Source organism: Lygodium microphyllum, chromosome 27 (genome assembly GCF_053477565.2).
Source record: "Lygodium microphyllum isolate KBCC chromosome 27, Lygodium_microphyllum_v1.1.10, whole genome shotgun sequence".
Classification (NCBI taxonomy): domain Eukaryota; kingdom Viridiplantae; phylum Streptophyta; class Polypodiopsida; order Schizaeales; family Lygodiaceae; genus Lygodium; species Lygodium microphyllum.
This window is the reverse complement of record NC_141161.1, coordinates 78,271,798-78,291,313: the sequence shown is the minus strand read 5'-3', so window position 1 is coordinate 78,291,313 and position 19,516 is coordinate 78,271,798. Positions and strand designations below refer to the sequence as shown.

At 42.0% G+C, this 19,516-nt stretch overlaps 1 protein-coding gene across 2 annotated transcripts in view; it reads right to left on the bottom strand.

Moving 5' to 3' along the window:
- Positions 1–5,587, bottom strand: part of LOC148012495 (putative methyltransferase PMT4) — a 42,145-nt gene extending 36,558 nt beyond the window's left edge. Inside the window, exons 1-3 of one of the 2 annotated variants that reach the window (XM_087669451.1) lie at positions 5,075–5,587; positions 3,385–4,254; positions 3,117–3,234 (exon numbers count right to left, since the gene is read on the bottom strand). In XM_087669451.1, coding sequence (XP_087525577.1) covers positions 3,117–3,234; positions 3,385–4,214 — 948 coding nt within the window. In that variant the 5' untranslated portion in view covers positions 4,215–4,254; positions 5,075–5,587. The remainder of the gene's footprint in view (positions 1–3,116; positions 3,235–3,384; positions 4,255–5,074) is intronic. The other variant, XM_087669450.1, reaches the window with a different exon arrangement.
- Between the last annotated feature and the right edge of the window lie 13,929 nt (positions 5,588–19,516).

Sequence of the window (19,516 nt, the reverse complement as noted above, 5' to 3'; positions counted from 1 at the left end):
CAAAAACGCAAACCACGGGTGAAGGGTTTCTCAACACTAGGACCATGTCAAAGTGAAGCAATGCGGAAGCGAATGACCGTAACAAAGAGTAAACGGAGAGAGGAGAGAGAGAGAGAGAGAGAGAGAGAAATGCAAAAAATCCATAGTGAAGGATGCAGAAATTATATACGGGTGCAGAGAGAATATCTGCGTATGTCTCCGCCTTGAGGACCTCGATCTCTATCAGTCCTAAGTGCTGTCTCTGTCATCAACAGGCTGAAATCTGTCAGATACAAGTAATGAAGTTTGCTAGAAACTCAGCCTTAAAAAGACTGAAAAGAATGCCTCAAAAAATGCCCAAAATAGGCAGGTCGGCTGCATACATCAGACAGTCCGACTATTGCCACGTGGCAAAACTGCCACGTGGCACTGCTGACGTGGCAGGGAGCTGACTCAACACAATGTGGACTCCTCTTTGGTGGTTGTGCCTTCGAATTCTTGGCTAGCAACATAGCCATCAACACATGGCAAGCTAAACAAGTCAAGGCAACGCCCAACATAACAAGATTGGGCACGTATTGGAAGCTTGAGTAAGTTACCTTCTCTCTCGAGATCAAACATCCTTTTCCCTTATCTTGGCATCCATATTTCTTTTCTTCTGATTAAGGTGTTTTTTTAATCATTGACCAGCATTTCCTACCCTACTAGTTTGTTTACTTTTCATGATTTGTGGACTGCTCTTTGGTGGTTGTGCCTTCACATTCTTGGCTGGCAACGGAGCCATCAGCACGCGGCAAGCTAAACAAGTCAAGGCAACACCCAACATGACAAGATTGAGCAAGGATTGGAAGCTTAACTAAGTTCAACGATTCCGTCAACAAAGCATCTTACTTATATGAAATTAGATTATGTGTGCGACTAAATGTGACATTTCTTTGTGTGGAAATGCATTCACAGCGAGCTCAGAGTCTGCAGACAACACTTCACACTGAACAGGCAGACGCAACGGCCCGAGGAGATGCTATCTTTAAAACACTTGCCAGCGAGAAATCCTACATCGAGCTAAGTAATGTGATACAGTGAAACTATTTCCTTGTGTACAGATAAGGAGAAGGCTACACTATTCAATCACAACCACACAGTAACACTTAAATCCAGCTAGAAGTCCCATATGGAGTTAAGTACTAAGGTACAATGAAACTATTTCCTTATGCACAGATAAGGAGAAGGCTACACCAGCCACTCACAACCACACAGTAACACTTAAATCCAGCTAGACATGGAATTGCTTAGAGAGCCTCCACGCGCAAGTCACTGGAGGCAAATGAACACTGGAGGCAAATGAATTAAAAGTCGAAGCCTCTACGTGTAAGTAGAGACGAATAGGAAACGAAAGCTCGAAGCCCCATTACAATCTTGCCATGTCAACAAAGTTACGAAACTAAACCAAGTGCTCTTATTTCTATTTGTATTATATTCAATGAACGGAGTCCATAAATCTTTCATTATCTGTTCTACAAAACGCGCTCAAGGAGTCCAAGTCCCTGGAAATTTGACATGCGTTGCATAGGTGGCCTTCGGTCCACCCCAGTCTAAGAAGTCCTATCAACCTGTCCGTGGCGGGGGTCATATTTATTTTTTAGACTTTCTATCCCGTATTTAGGCCAGTATACTATTTGCTAATTTTCTAAAATGACTTTAAAGTTAACCGACTTTAGACCCCTGACGAGGGTCTACCTCCAACCTTGCCTAAAGCTCAAGTCGATAGTATTAATGTTCAACAGGACTTTGAACTTGACTTGACTTTCGAGTCTCGACCCCCAGTATCAAATAAGGTCTATTCCGAAACCAGTATCAAATAAGGTCTATCCCGAAACCTTAAGTGGGTGCAAACCCTCGAGTCGATAGTAGAATGCTCTAAATGATTTTACCTTACTGAGTTGCTTGATGGCTCAAGGTGACATCTAGCCTAGTCCAAGTGCACTTATGTTTAATTGTAGCCAAAACTCGAGTCGATAGTAGCATGCTCTAAATGATTTTACCTTACTGAGTTGCTTGATGGCTCATGGTGACATCTAGCCTAGCCCAAGTACACTAAAAATGCAATTGTCTAATTGTGTCTAGTCTACGTTGACTTCTAAGCCTTTAGCAATTTTACCAGTCTAGACGTGTCAAACGGCTCAAAGTGCCGTGGGTGCATGCAATTTCCCATCCCACAGCTTTTCGAAGGTAGTTGCATAGCATCTATGCAGGGACGGGGGGCGCGGAGGGCATCCAGCCAGTTTTGGAGTACTTTCAAAAGCCCACGCTTAGTGTGTTGTAACGTAAGCCTGGAAGTGAATTAAGTAGGTTCACTAGAGAAGCCCAGATGGCCCGTCAAGCTTCCATATTCATCATGGTATGTTGCATATAAGAGTCTATTGAATCTAAAACTGGTCTGAGACTGGAAGGTGGAACTCCAACTAAAATTCCATCAGAATCTGAGGTACTAAGCCAGTTGGTACAACTGCTGTCCATCTATAGTATGAGACCACTGTAGGTTGCTGCAACTTATACGTCTGTAGATCTTGATCGACAAGGTGAAATATAATTTCATACTGTCGACGCTTTGATGAATACAACCATCTAGGGCTTTGATCTACAAGGAGAAATGTGATTTCATTTCAATCTGTCAAACGTTTTGATGAGTAATACCATCTACCGTCCTTCAGAAGCTGTAAGTAGTTCCCTAGACTATTCAACCAAGGAATCGTGTAAATTCACAATCTCAAGAGATGACTCTCTCCTCGTTTAGCTCGATAAAGTCATTTTCTGAAGTGCCTGCGCGACTTGTCTGAAACAGAAGAGAACAATGGCAAGCAGCAAATCCCTCAGTGATAAAGAAGAAATGGGTCCTTCTACCTTCAGTCTTTACCCATGGAAGTTTGACTACGGGTTAGTCGCCAATATTCGAGAGCCAAGAATGTTTTTGACTTGAAAACCCCGGCCATGATTCTATCGTTTGCTATAATTCTGAAGCTTTCAGTAAGATTATAGGCCTTAAGGCTGGAAAGGCGGCCTTATCAGAACTCGGATATAATACGTATGTACCCAATATCAAAAGCAAGGCAACGACGCGCACTGGCTGCGTTACTTACGCCAATTTCGCTTATCGAGCTGACGCCAATAATACTTGCGATTGTCCGGAAATGCGATCCCTCCGCGTCAGGAGCCTGAGACCGAATTGTTAAAAGATGGTCTTCTTCCAGTATTACCCTACAACAAAAATCCAGACCTCTGATTAGAGCCTCTCAACGACGACCGTAATAGACTCAAAATGAGGAGAACATTTTCTCTTACCTCTCTAACCGTGTTCCCTCGGCTGGACCTAAACATACTTAGGGAGACGAGAATAGCTTGTCTTACCTCTCTACGAGCCGCGTTGCCTTGGCTGGCATGTAATCTCGGGTTAGCTTTAGGTTCCCGTTCCACAGAGCATTTTTAGAGGCAGACCATCGCAACGGAATTCTGTAATTTCGCGGCACTCGAATCAAACACTGGTGTCTGTCTCCAGAGAGATCGCAATGTCTGTCGTACTCTTCACCATTACTAAATCCAACATCAGCGGCAAGTGATGCGTTGTAGCAAGGTACAAAATGCTCCTTATCTTTAGGGCAAACCGTCAATTCCTTGGGATGGAGTGTGCCAAGGCCGAAAATTCCCCCACTCGTTAAATCCAACGAAATCTCTTCCTTCAGTCGTCGATATGAACTGTACAGAAACTTGGGAGCCGAACTTGCCGAGTACTTAGCACTGGTTGAACCCAGGACAGCAACTAGAACAAAAATGCTGATGAATGACAGAAGTATGATCTTCCCGAGAGATGCCGACAGTGCCCTTCTGCTTTGCACTGGGCTCCCAGCCTGAGTGCATAGCGAAGATACCTCTAGAAACTGCGGAAAATAGCCCTTTTCGACGTGAGAGCTCCCAAGCAGTGATTTCAAGGCACAAACATCAGCTATCATCCCTGTATCCTGAATGCGTGAAGTACTTTTATTACTGCTTTCACTCCCCTTATACTGGAATTTGCTTGGCGTAATCCCTCGCTTAAAAACTCCAGAAAGTAAGATCAACAATGAGCTGTTTCCGTGTCCTTGGCAATCCTCTGTTTCTTTGGATGTAGGATCTTCACCGTGAGACCAACCGTTCTCTGAAAACCGGGTGACTGAGGATCCACGCTGTAATGGCCGTGTCATGCTGCGGCTTATACCTGCACAAGGGACGGCAGAAATACATCTGCCTTCAGACTTCAACATTTGTGAAAGAGAGATTCAATAGAAATGCTCAAAGACCGAGAAAACCGAAACATGAAAGTAGAAGACTATAACGAAGCACTGGTGACAAGAAGTACGGGGTGGCAGTTAATAGCTAGAAAACGGTCATTGCTACCGATGCAGTTCATTATCATCTGAACGTCACAGAAAACGCTCAGGAACGCGGCAAGATTAAGAAGAAGAGACACAATTGCACTACAAAGTTATGCTGGCAACCAAATCAATGTGACGTCTTTTGAACGCTGATATTCTAATGCAGAGCCATCAACTGATACCGGCGCTAATGCAGAGAGCCATACAACAGCTCAAACCTGCTAGAAGTTCGCAGTGTTTCAAAAGAAACCGGGCCCGTTTCATCCTGGAGGTCCAAGGCTGGACGCTGACTGGATTGCACAGCCGGCCGTTGTTTTGTCGCGAGATGGACGGTCCTTTTAAAAGAAATGTTCACATGGTGCAACACTACAGTTAGGAGTGCGTCATACACGCGAGAGCCAATGGCAGATGCAAACGTTTGCGCGAACGACGTTGGATGGAGCTTGGAGGAGACGCAAGATAAGACTACTAGGTTTCGACCTACAGAAATGCAGGGTGTGACATAGCCGAGCACAGAGGCCTGCCACATAATGCTGACACATGGACGAGTTTGACTGTACGTCACGTGCGCCGGAGCCAATGGCAGGTGTAAACGTTTGTGCGAACAATGTTGAATGTTGCTTGGACAAGACACAAGGAAGGCTAGCTTGGCTAGGCTTCTTACAGAAATGAAGTTATAGGCAACATACCCGAGCAGAGGCCGGCTACATAATGCTGGCACAGGGACCTGTGCGCGAGCTGCTCACGAGCAAGAGGACTTGTAGGAAGTCCCGAGGTACTTCTGCAAAAATACTGCTACATGTGTCAAGCAGAACGTTGCTGAAAAGCTTTGGACGTTATCTCGAAAGCCGTTTCGCGGAACAGAGGCTTTTGTGCTGGAAGAAGGCAGAGCTGGAGCCAGGAGAGTGCTGCGATCGAAGCCCGATTCCTTCAATTGCGAGGAGCACGAAGATTGTTGCGTTAGGTAGGCCTGTAGGTGAGGAAGTAAAGGCAAGAAAAGGCGAATCCGAGGATACACAGTGGTAAGTAGATCCCAAGGCAGGACTGTGAAGGAAGAAGCTATGGCGTCAAATACACGATGAAGAGAGGGGAGCTGGAGACTGACTCGCTTCCTCTTACCGTGTGTCTCTCTCTCTCAGTTAACGGGGGATTCTTCTGCTTACGTTTTTGGTTGTGTGAAAGCTCGGTAAATGAAGGATACAACACGGGCTGCTGCAAGGAAAAAGGCACCCTGCTTCCTTTTGCCAGAAGGAAAGCTGATGCTTTTCGTTCCCCACCAGGGCCACCACAAGAGCTGTGAAGGGAGTAAAAAAAAATGAAAACGAAAAATGACGCTTGACAATAACTCCCCGAGAAACTGCGCCAGCTGGTATTTTGACACAAAGAGCATGTGATTCCTTGGGAGAGGGACTCCTTTGGCAGTGTTAGGAGCAGTTCCCATGGGCGTTTCGATTTGGAAACCGTTTTCATATGAGCACCTGGTTTCTAGTTCAAATTCCAAAACTCACATGCAATGTTTTCGAAAACTCCCACAACAAATGAAACAAACAAGTGGCAATATCCTCAGCTTTTCACTAGCGCAACAGCCATAATCTCTATTACTCCAGAGTGATTCTCCTTCTCAAACAGGCAAATGTATCAACCATTTCAGTTAAATGTAAGTAATGACATTCAAGGCTCACACTCCAAACGCATCGAAGGCAACAATAACATTCGAGGTTCATACTCTAGTTGTTTAAGAGTGGGGCCACACCTAGGTCCATTTTACTTGTTGGAATCGATGGAGTCAAAGTAATACAAGTGTGGCTGCATTGCTTTCACTTCATACCATCGAATTCAAGACTTAGGGTGGTCATGTAGGTACATCCAAAATTAGATGTAATAGGGTTAACTCCCTCAACTTGACCGCCACATGGCATCAAGTCAAGGGAACTGGCACTCTTTTTCTTCTTTCGCCGAGAGAGTCCATCTATCTATAGTTCACAACCATGGTACCTAAAACCAGCCTTCCTTCTTGGAATGGTTGGTGATAACGTGATTTAAGAGTTAATTACAGCAATAAATAAATGTACATAAAATGAAATACACACTTTACCATAATATTCTTGGACAGTAGACACCCTGTTGGCCCCAAAATTGGTGCCCCTTGCAGTATTTCTTTAGCTTTCATTCAATTGGAAGTAGTACAACTCGAGATTCTTCAATCTCCTCCTGCTAACCAATTGCTCTTGCTGCCATGAATGACCAGCAAGCCTTTTGGATCATTTGCTCCTTGATTCACCCAGGATTTCTTCTCCAATTTGACCCTTGCCAAATGCTGCCCCAAATCAATTTGGAATGGGCTAGCTCTTGAAATCCCTTGATAATCTTCAATTATCAGCTTGCTGATTTCAATCCCTTGAGCCTTCAAACTCTCGCATGGATCCCAAGGTGGCTGCTAAACCCTAATTTTTGCTGTAAATTAGGGTTTACTGCAAAAATTACAAATCAGCCCACCAAAAATGGCTAAGATCTCCTCCAAATGGCTGAGAATTGCTGAGAATGGCTGAGCATAGGCTGAAGGAGATAAGAGAATGATGTAAAGAGAGAAAATTTTGAGATTTGTCGCGAATGACTAATCAAAATCAGTTGTGCCCTGCTATACAAGCCCCAAATGGATGCACCAACAACAATAGGAGCATCAGAGACTGTGATCTTCACGAGAAAGTGTATCAGAAGCAATTTCCAGCCTCCCAAGGTCAAGAATGTGCAATCTCCATCACCAAAATGGTCTCCAATGGCTGAGAAATGGCCCCAAAAGCTAGTAGTAACAGTCCAATACCTCTTCCCAACAACTCCAAAATGAAAAAACGAGTTTTCCCTCTCCCTTCAGCCCTATTTAGCCTTTCCCCCACTTGCATGGGAAAGTTTTACCAAGTGGCAGCTTTCTTAATCCATTTTCAGCCATTTAATTAATTTTTAAAATTAATTAATTCTGAAAATTAATTCAACCCTTAATCCATGCTCAGAAAATTGACCTTGCCTATCCAAAAATTAATTGGCTAGGCCATTTGCAACCCAAAGTGGTCCCATGCATTAATTGACCCTTGGACAAGCATTAATCCATTAATTAATGCCTAGTCCCTAGTGTCTCCACTAACACTTAATGGCCAATTGATGGTCCTAGGGACAAACTAACACCAAAATTCACCTAAAATCTAATAAGTGTAACTTGTTACAACTTTTGCCTTTGACACCCAACTTTTTCACAGGATCCTTCGACCGTCAACTGTGAAAAAGTAGCTTGCACCTCACATGTGCAACACATGTGCATCTTTTAATTGCACATTTGATTAATCCTTTAATCAAATGTCAATTAAACATAAGCAAAGCATCAAATTTTCACATCCTCGTGACAGTACCCCACTCATGAAGTAGAAGCCTGTAAAAAATCGCATCGAGCAATTCAAGCAAGCTCTAAACGACTGAATGATCTCCATCAAGATGAATTGCTACAGCCAAAGGGTATCAATCCCTTATATTAGGTGGAAGTTTAAAGTATGCATATTAATATCCAATAGCTATTCTGGAACAAACGAGAAGACTCAAGATGTTAATAAATTAAGTTATTTGTGCTAAACCCTACAACAACCTATAATGCTAGATCTTTCGATCATGCATAATAGGAAAATATGTGTAGAGAGAGAGAGAGAGAGAGAGAGAGAGAGAGAGAGAGATTGTGTCCATTGTAGACAACCTACACTAGCTACAAAATTATTTTCTCAACTCATGATGATGATGATGATCATCAAATCTTGGATCCTAAAAATCATGGCTCCCTATTGCATTTGCATGGCACTTGGTTCTTCTTCATAGGATTGCAAGCAAAAGCGTTTGCTCGCTACCTACACAAGTTTGAATGAAAGAACTAGAAGAGAGAAATGAGCTACAACTAGTTCCCTTACCTTTTTCAACTTCATGTAGGAATTTGTGTGTGGCCCTATTGTTATGTAAGTATTCACCATGCCTAGTAAAGTCATGAACCTAGGTGTGGGATGGCTATTTGCTCTCCTTAATACCTACTACTAACTTTGTTAGCATAAGCACAAAAAACAATTAAAAGCTCCTTTGCAATGTGCCACTTAGAAATTCCCATGTTGAGCAATATAGCTTATGTTTCTAGTCTACAAGTAGCCTTCAACATCAATTCCCTCCTATAAAGGCAAGGCATGGTATTTCTATAGCTTATCAATCAATTGAGACATGAGACTAAGTATATGGATCTAATAGCTAGACAAGCATGGTATGTGTGCAACTTGTCAATTGAATCAAACTTAAGAGTACATAGAGTAATAAGAGAGATTGAAACTCTTCTAACAAGCAAGTGTATCTGAAGCCTACTTTCAAAACAATGTGAGGAAATCATATATTAAATGTAGTAAACAACAAAGCAACTTCTCAAGAGTATTGCGAAGCTTTCGGCCTACTTTCAAAACAATGTGAGGAAATCATATATTAAATGCAGTAAACAACAAAGCAACTTCTCAAGAGTATTGCGAAGCTTTCGGCCTACTTAAATATATAAAACCCCCCATTTTGAAGCAATAAGAAATCAACTAAAGAATTTGTAATTTGAGGCAGAAATAATTATATCATGAAGTCCCCCAAGAGAGGACATTAGCATGAGCATGATACTAATAATGATACATCATTAATTTGATAGTCATGATAAGCTTATAAATCTACAAGAGTAGATTCATGGTGGTATCTTGCTTAGAATACAACCATCAAAAACATTCAGGGAAGTGCAATACTATTAGTTTTGAAGCACTTTTTGTGTGAATATCTGTAACGAACTAATGATTGAGCCTAGAACAAAAAATGATGATTCTTTATCCACTCAACAATGAGATGAAGCTCATAGCACAATATAATAAATTATAAATTACACATAGTAAAGGAAAAAGGAACATATGGGTCTAATAAGAAATGCAAAAATGTGTCATGCCACTACCCATATTCTCTTGCTCAACAAACAAGGAAAGCTTACTATCATAGCTACCATTATGCAATATCATCCCCTTATGCTTGCCTGATCTAGCTAACAAGCTAGATTGTGCTTGTTCCCATGCCACAAATAATCATAGCTATCACAAATTTAGTGGTACTTGGATACACTATCCATCTAAGCAAAAAAGATTCAATCGTGCATAATTACAATTATCACAATTTCAATCTCATTGAGCACACAATCCAAATTACAACCGAGTTCCCTCTTTCAAATTTCTATGTGAAACCTTGATCAACTTATTTGTGGAATTGAAATTATTATGCAACAAGAGGGGACAATGCATGCTTTAAAGAGGTTTTCAACTTCATAATAGCTTGTCCTTGTGACATTCAAACTTGATGCACAACCACCTCAAACAAAGAAATGTTCCCTATCTTTTAGCAATTATTTGCACAATAATAGTTTTTGTGAGAAGATAGTGGCCATAAGGATGTTTTGCCTTGCAAATGAGCACACAATGTATAGAGATTGGTGAACATTTTGGAGTTGGAAAACCACTTTCTAAAAGATAGTGTGTAATTTTATTAATGTTTGTTTATTTGCATATATCATGTTCCTACATTAGCCAAGGGATGCTAAGAGCATTGATAGAGTTAAAGATGGACTTTGTTGCATAAGGGTTTACTAAACTACTATGCTGCTATGGATGTGGCACATATCGGACAAGCCTAGAGGTATAAGTGCTTTCAACTAGTTCAATAGAAATAAAAACTACTTCATGTCCATACAATGCATTCTGGGCATGGACTTATAATTCTTAGAAGTGTATGTTGGATGGCCAAGGGTAACACATGACATTTGCATTTTTCACAACTCTATGTTTTATGCGTGAGCTCTTAGTGGCTAGTATCTCTATGGCCCAAAATTCTCTAATGGTGGATTTTCTATCAAATAATACATTAAAAAGGGGTGTGTTCTCCATGACTTGCTTATGATATTGTACAAACTAGCATATATAAACCTAGAAAGAATAAATACATTATCATCTCTACTCAAAGTATGATAATATATTCAACTCTCCATCAAAATATTTTCAATTTCTTTGATGTTTGGGAGTTTCGATTAAGCTTCTTATTATTCTTCCATAAGGTTATTATATTTACAAGAAACAAGATATTGAAGGGAGTGAGCTTGGAGTGGAAGCACATGAGCAAAAGTAAGAGCTATGGTGGAAGGAGCAAGAGCAAGAGAGAGACACATACAATACGTGGGAACTCCAACAGTCACAATGTGTGACCGACCTTTCCTTATTCAAGTGTCATTGAAAGGACAAAGAATGAAGTGACAGTGATTAATGCCCACCACCTGCAATGTACAAGTGTGTGAGTACTATCGATGTAACTAATACACATGCAGCTAGGCACAAGTACCTTTACCCCCAACAACCTTCCACTTAAAGGTGAATGTGTCCCTAGTGAGGAGAGAATGAGACAAAAGTGACAAAGTACAAATGTACATAAAGTACAATAGAATGAGGAAAGATGTCATCTCATGCAACATCCATCAACTTCCTAAGATAGGAAAAAAAACTCCATTGAGAGACTTTTCGTGAGAAAATCTATAGGATTTTGGTTAGTCGAGATGTTGACAAGGTCAACAAACCTGCCCTCAACAACCTCTCTAATGAAGTGGTAACGCACCTCAATGTGTTTTGTCTTCACATTGAAGACTAGGATTTTTGGCCAACTAAATAGCACTCATAGAATCTGAACGAAGTGTAAGAACCGCATTAGTAATACTAAGGTCTACCACCAGATGGCCTAACCAAAGAGCCTCCTTACAAGTCTCACTGGTTACAACATACTTGGCCTCATTGGTAGAGAGGGTCATGCATTTATGCACCCTAGTCATCCAAGAAATAGCACCTCCAATAAAGGTGAAGACATAGTGAGGGTGGACTTCGTACTATCTACATGTCTTGTCAGAGTCAATGTATCCCATGACTCCTGTATCATGGCCACCATAAGAGTTGTTGTGCTCTTCATGTACCTCATGATAGATACCCTTCACAACATCCCAATGCCATCTGCCAGGTATAGTCATATAGGATGCCACGACTCCCACTACAAATGCTATGTCAGGACGAGTGGTTATCATGGCATACATCAAATTGTCCACTGTGAATGCGTAAGGGATCTTATCTATATATGAAACTACTCAATGGCTTTTTGGATATACTCCTATGACAGGTGAAGGATCCCCTTAGAGCGATCATGTGTGATGTGCATTCCAAGAATATGCAAGGCATGTCCCATATCCTTCATTTCAAAGCTCTTCTTGAGCTAAGATTTCAAGGCATCTAGCTCATCATGAGCTCTCCCAGCAATAAGCATATCATCCACATGGAGTACCAAAATCATAAGGCTACCATCACAAGCCTTCTTTTTGTATAAACATGGATTCATGTGAGTGCATAAAAGCATTAAACTTGTGATACCATTTCCTAGGTGCTTGCTTAGGGCCATGCAGGCTCTTTCTCAACTTGCACACTAGGTGTTCTCTACCTTTTTTCTCAAAGCCCTTAGGATGCTGTATATAAATCTCATCATGCAAGTCCCCATGTAGAAAACTCATTTTAACATCCATATGATAAAGGTCCAGATCTAGTTGAGAAACCAATGTTAGTACCAAACATTGGGTTGTCATTTTGACCACAAGAGAAAAGACTTCATCGAAGTCGACATCATGTTTCTAGTTGAAACCCTTAGCTACCAACCTAGCCTTATAAGCGAGCTTGGGGCATCCAAGGATACTTTTCAACTTGTATACTCACTTGCATGGCAATGTCTTCTTGCCACTAGGCAAAGGAACCAAATACCACATATGGTTTGTCTGTAAGGAGTCAAACTCCAATTGCATTGCCTTGTCCCATGAGTGACTATCATCTCTATGCATGGCCTCATCATAAGAGAGAGGCTTATCTGCATCTGTCACCATAACATAATCCATGGAGGGCATAAAGCTCTCTAGCTCTAGTAGAGCATCTCAAAATAGGTTGATTATGCACAACTGGCGAATCTTGAGTCATTGGAGCATCAAGCCTGCAGGTTGTCTAGTGCGCTGTGTACGAGAGTAGAATGCTCCTCCAAAAAGATCATCCTATGTACCTCAACTACTTGCTCAAGTTGCTTATGTAACTTTTTCTCATGAAAAACTACATCATGGCTATGAATAACCTGATGAGCCTACAGATCCCATATGTGATAGCCCATCTCACCAGCATCCCCATTAAAAGAAAATATGCATTTCCCAATCCATACCTCCTCTACAACCTAGCAATCAATAGTAGTTCAAGGGGACCTGTTAATCAAGTGTATGGTAGTAGTAATTGCCTCAAGCATAAGTGTTATGGTAAACTTGCTTAGCTAAGCATACTATGGACTCTTTCTTGAATCATCTTGTTCATGTGTTTAGCAATAACATTCTGGTAAGGGGTATAAGGGGCAGTCGACTAATCCACTCATTGTAAAACTACTCAAAAGCTTTCGAGTCATACTCACACCCATTATTGGATAGTAGGCATTTCAACCTATACCTAGACTAGTTCTCAACAACAAGAGAAAGCCCATGGTAAAAGGTAGACGAGGCATTCAATTTCTGCTTAATAGGATAATCCAGACCTTATGTGAGTAACTATCGATAAATGTGACAAAGTACTTCACACCACTTACTAGCTGCAAACATGGCATGGGACCACATACATCTGAATGAACAAGAGCCAAATGCTTACCCTTGCACTTCATACCAGAATTCTCATGTGTACTACATGTTTGCCTAACATATAAGCAATGATCATAAGACTCAAAACACTTATAATCTAGAGATAGAAGATAATGCAAATTGGTAAGCATTTTCATTCTCTTCAAAGACATGTATCCAAGGTGACAATGCCAAAGAGATACATAAGGAATTGCAACTGCGTCCAAAACATGGTCAACTGACCCAGATACAAGCAAGGGATAGAGGGTATTAGACTTAGCACCACATGTAATAACAAGATCCCCATGGATAATCTTCCATGAGGAATCACCAAAAGAGACAACATAATCTGCATTATCCAAAGTGCTAGTAGAGATAAGGCTCATTGTGAGAGCTGGTACATGACATATATCATGAAAAGTGAACATGCCACTTGAACCAAAATGCAGTTGGACATTACCAATACCAACTATCTCCAATGCCAAGTCATTACCCAAATAGATAGATCCAGTCATATTGTGATAGGAGTAAAACCACTCTCTCTAAGGGGTCACATGAAAGGAAGCCCTTGAATCTATCAACCAATACTAAGTATAGCTTGATAGAGTATCAGTCAGTTGTGAAGCATCTGAGAAAGAGGCTGCCAATATAAGATCATCACATACATTAGGTTGCACCACATTAATCTCCTAAAACTTAACGTTAGAGTTGCTAGGCACAATGATGTGATCATCATTCTTTTCCTATACTTTACCCTTTTCCTTTTCCGTACACTTTGACTTCATGAATTTTATGGTGCAGTGGGTGAATATGACATGTTTTTCCACAATAATAACAAGTAAGATCGGACTTACGGCCATGGGGCTTACTACAAGACTGTCCACATGTCCTAGACTAAGACCTTTGAGAGTCTCTACCATGTCCATTTCCATCCTGCCAACATCATTGTCAATGCATGTGATATATGGGAAGCATCTACATTCTTTCTATTCACCTCTTTTGTCAAGAGGGCACTCTCAACATTCTGCAATTTCAGTCCATCCTTAGCATATAGAGCCTTACAAAAAGTGTCCCACAAATTAGGTAGAGTACCAAGTAGAACATGAAGGATGCAAAGTATCCTTAGACTCAATCTTTTGTGAAGTTAAATGGATGATAATGGAGTGAAACTCATTCAAGTGTGTAGACATAGAAATCCCTTTCTTCATGCAAAGATCCACAATTGTTTCAACCAATACATTTGAGATGCATGACTTTGCTTATCATAAATATTCTTAATATGTGTCCAAAGCTCATATATGCAGTCTAATTTTCAGTCATCACAACATTGTAGTGAACATGCTTAGAGAGTGATAAAATGATTGTGGACTTGCAGAGCTCATCTCGTTCATCATAATCCTCGGCTGCAATGTTTTTAGATTTGGCACCCCCATTTTTGAGTGGTCTAAGTTGTAATTTTTGCACTAGAACTTGCCATACCTTGGTCTTTCAATAGCTATAATTAGTCCCATCCAGTTTCTCAATATTAAAAATAGTATTGTTGTAAGAACCACCAGAGACCAAGCAAGTGCATAGAAGAGCAAAACATGCTTATGCAATTTCTTACAAATTAGCCCCAAAACCACTGCTAAATCAAGCTGAAAACAAGAGTTACTGACAAAATAATGAGTGATTCACAAACTATAGTCAAGAAATTGTCAAGATAAGGTAACCGCTCTCATAAACGGTGGAAAGAATCACAATTACAATAGAGTACAATAGTAAGAAATCAAAGCCAAGTATGAGCCATTCACTGATAAACTACAAATTGTAACTACCAGGGATATCTTGCATAGGTATGTATGAATAACTAGAAGTCAGCAAATATGTGACCAATATCCAAAGTTGTCAACATCAAAGTGTTAGAGTGGAATACGTCCAATGGCAAAATAATAATGCATGTAGTAGGTCTCATGGGTAACATAAGAGACCTACCAAAGGCACAATTGACTCCCAAGGGTTTCACCTATAAGAAATCGTCTATATAGTGTGCATTGAAAGGATATTAAGAAGTATCCTTTCTTTATATGCTATAAGGCCTAAAAATGACATCTTTTACTCTACTAAACTTATGGATTTTTTTAAAAATTGTAATTAAAAACTCCTTATTGTAAATATACTCTTGTAAATTTAACTAAATATAATACCCTTTCTTTTGCTCCCTCTTTTTGTGAGCTTGCCTTGTTCTGCACTATTCCAAATGAGTTTCTTCATTCACTTTTTGACTGGGCTGTCTTAGTCTGTATTTGCTGTGTTTTGTCTACATGATGACATGTCGTATAAGATGACCTCCCTCCTAGACATGTGCTAGTTCTAGAACTCTTGCGGTTTTGAGTTGGTGAAGGTTTAGTGATTTAAAAGGGCATTTGTGTGAGTCGATGACAATGGGGTCTCGAGGGAATTGGTCTTGGGAAGAAGGTGTTGAACCGGCTAAGGTGGTGGAGGCCGAGAGTGCATTGCATGGATGATGGGGCCTCCAACATTGGGGATTCAAGCCTTGTTTGTACTTGAAAAGAAAAGAAGGTGCACTACCTGGGGGTGTGTCTGCTTTGCCGTGTGGTGCATTGTGCTTGTGCTAGTGGAACTGGGAATTGGGTCAAGGCAACCATAGGCAAGCCTAGGTGTTGTCCCCCACTTGAAGACCCAATTTGTGCATAAGTGAGGTGCAATGATTGCGGCTCAGGGAGACAGATCTACTAATCGTAAGCGAGTGTTACCTCCCTAGGTATGTCCTGCCCTTGAGATGCCTGAAGTGTGTGTAGTGGGGGATCAAAAAGGGATAGGGGGTTAGACATGGAGCTGGCCGACCATGCCCACCGAGTGCACCTAACTCGAGAACCCCTAAGTGTAGTGATTGTGGTCTATGTGCAGCTTGCTGTGTCTTCATGTGATTTCTCTTTCCATTTCCATTCTCTTTGTTTTTCTTTTTGTTTGCACTTTCTTGCCTTTTCTTTCCTTCTCTCTCTCTCTCTCTCTCTCTCTCTCTCTCTCTCTCTCTCTCTCTCTCTCTCTCTCTCTCTCTCTCTCTCTTGTTACATAGTCATGACAGAAGTTAGTCTTCGTTATCAGAGTGAGGCGGGGAAAGAGGTTAATAGATTTGTTAAGGAATTGACGGCTTTGGAGATACCCTTGAGGTCTAGGTAGTCTTGAAGGGTGGTGGTGGAGAGGAATGGATGATTGCAGTGGGTGAAGCAACTATTATGCATATACTCTAGAAGAGCTAAGAAAAATGAAGGTAGTAGTGTAGCTCGCATCATTAATTGAGCCATTGCGCAACTATCTATAGCATTGGGATCAAAATGGAGGGCTAGGAGGCCACGCTCTTGCAGAGTGGGGTCTTGCCTAAGGAGTATCCTAAGAAATCTAAGGTAATTACACGTGGTAATAAAGGTGGGGTCAGGGGATGAAGAGAATTCATTAATGAAGTGGACCATGGTATCATACAAATTTTTTGATGTGAAAATAAGGACATCTTCATATGTAGCACAATGCAGATTGTAGATCATCAGGAAATTGTAGCGGCCATGGACATTGGGGTCAAAAACCACTCCTACCCTTCGAGGGTATGGCATGAACGTTGGGTTGTTCCACTTGAAGGGTTAAGTGTTCCAAAAAACCATCCAAGTATCCATGTTGACATCACAGCTCCGCCTTCTCCATGTAGGTTGGCATTCGTAACTAGGCACATGCCCCATAGAGTGGGGTTCTATTTTCTCTCCTTCAGCCACTTCTCCCTGAGCCTGCCTTCGATATTAATCACCTCCTCCACCACCTTGATGGGCAAAACTCTCTGCAGGGTGGCGGGGAATTGGAAATTAAAATCGAAGGGGTTCCTAGCCATTTCTAGATCACAAGGTTGGCATGGAAGCTTGCTGTTGAGACTTGTCCTTACATGATGGGATATGTACAGGAGGTGTTATTACTCCTCTGGCATTCCATCTTCTTCTTGGTTCCTCCACCACTTGTTTTCTCCTTTCTCTTAGTGCTACCTTTCTTTTTGCAGAGGTATCTACTTGTTGCTGCTCATCTGGTCATGGGGGAGGAGGCGGTGGGACCAGCTCTTCCTCCTATAGTCCCATTTCAAAGTTCATTTCAGCCTCCTCCTCCTGCCTTGGCCCTTGCTATGCCCCTTCTGTGAAGCCAAGTGCATCAACCTCTGGGGTTAGGCCTACTAGCAGGAGATAGTGGTGCTACTCTTCAAGGCTAAGGCCAACTCCCACGAGTTGTGTCGGCATCTGCAGGTCTTCTCTCAGGGCCCTGCATACTATTTCTAGCTTCTTCTTCACAGCTTCTATGGATTCTCCTTTCTCTGCTTGTGTGACATCTAGTAAGGTATTCAAAAAGGTGTGTTGCTAAGTTTGAAATCCCACTTGGGTGGCCTCTACTCTGCTTTCGGCGAGTACATTGTCTTTCTCCACTTGAGCCGGATGATGCGCTAAGGTTTTCACCCTCCTTTCATTGTGGATTGCCCACTCTTTTGCTCCCTTCGTCATCTTCTCGAAGCCCTCCCCCTACCTCTGTGTTAAGGCGGTTATTACCAATTCCTATTCTTTTCACTTCTGAGTCATCACCTCCTTCTCCTTTTCTAGGTGCTCAACCTCTCAATGATACTCTTCCTGTTCCTGCTTTCTTTCTGCTTCTCTCGCAGCAAGCTCATCCATGCCCAATTGGACTCTCTTTAGCCAAGCTTCCAGGTCCTCATGATGCATTATTAAGAGTTTATATTATTGTTGGAGTCTAACCAACTCCTGATTCTCATCTTCGAGCTGTTTTCTCCAGGTTTTCTCCTTTTCTTCCTTGGTATTGAGCTTTGCTTTTAGCTCGCTAATTTCTTTTTGGTACATTGCCACCTACTGGGTTTTTTCCAACTAGAAGGCCTCCATCGACTCTTTCTTAGCTTCTAACTCAGGCACCGCTATTCTTTTTTCCTCCTTGGCTTTCTCCAGCTGAGAGAGTAGCTCTGCGACATACTCGTTGTACTTAGCGAGTGGCATCATAGTTGTGGGGATTGGAGTTGTGGAAGTTCCCACCTTTTGCCGCTTAGGGTCTTGCCTTGACTCGGCATCTTTGTGCTATTGCCGGTCTTTTTTGCCCTACGGTTGGGATTTCCACTCTCTTTGCTTGAGCCAGTTCCTTGTTTAAAAAATACTACACTTAGGCCATAAGATTATTAGCATCGACCATGGCTGGAGTGCCCTGAGTAGGTGTTGTTGTTGTGGAGGTAGGCATGATGAGGCACCAATGGGGTTGATGGGGGCTTTGCCCTTGCCTTCAACTATTGCAAGTGGTATCATCTCTGGCACATGTGCACTCGAGCTTGGGCCTTCATCTCTTTGCGGACTCAAGGCACCTAGCTCGTCTAGTCTGCCTTGTTGTTCAATGGACAAGCGCGTGGCTAGCGTGATGTCCTCCTCTTCCTTCCTCTTCAATTCCTTTTCCTTTTTAGCGGCCTTTCTCTTCCTCTCTTCTTCAGCTCTTTTTGATTCTACCTCCAGCCTCTCAAACTCTTATCTCTCTTTCCTCTTCCTTTCCTTCGCCTCTTGCTTCGACTCTTTCTTGGCTTTCTGCAAATCTGCTTTCTCATTTTTCTTCCCTTCTTCCTCTTGCTTGTCCCATGTCGTCTTCTTCTTAGACTTCTTTGACTCCCTTCTGCTGAGTCGAGCTTCTTGCTCTCCCTCCTCTTCACTAATTGTCCTCTCACTCGATTTTTCTCTATCATGATGAGGAGTTGGCATGTTGGGCGTCAAGTCGTAATGGGTCCTGAAGACCCTATTGCAAGTGCAAGGCTATTATGAGGGTAATGCCTGGATATGGATTCCTAAAGCCAAAATGACAAAAGGCACTAATCAAACGCCGCCCTCAAGCTTGACCACTCAAGCCTACTTGATACATCCAAGGCCAAGGCCGCAAAAGCCTCTAGATTCAAAGCCTTCAAAAGCACAAGCACACAAACCAATGAAGAGTGAGCAAGTCTATCAACCCACACCATAGACTTCTACTCGCACACATGCCATGACTAGTCCTATAGCTCATGGAACGTCACCTGAATGTTGTAGCGCACTGTTAGCAGCCACAGCCCCAGCCTACTATACAAAAGGCCCAACCGCAAGCTTAGGAATAACCAAAGCGGCCACCATTAGTTGCTGAACTCTCTAGTTCTATCAAACCCCAACCACCCGGCCGATAGCCTTAGACCCTCTTATGAGTGACGATTGATTCTGATTGTGGCCTTGGACTTAGCGGAGTCTTAGATGCTTAGATGCCACCTTCATGTCACTTGCTAAAAGCTGTGACCACTTAGACTTGGGACTCTTGGACGAGCCTATAGCAAGGTGGAAGTACA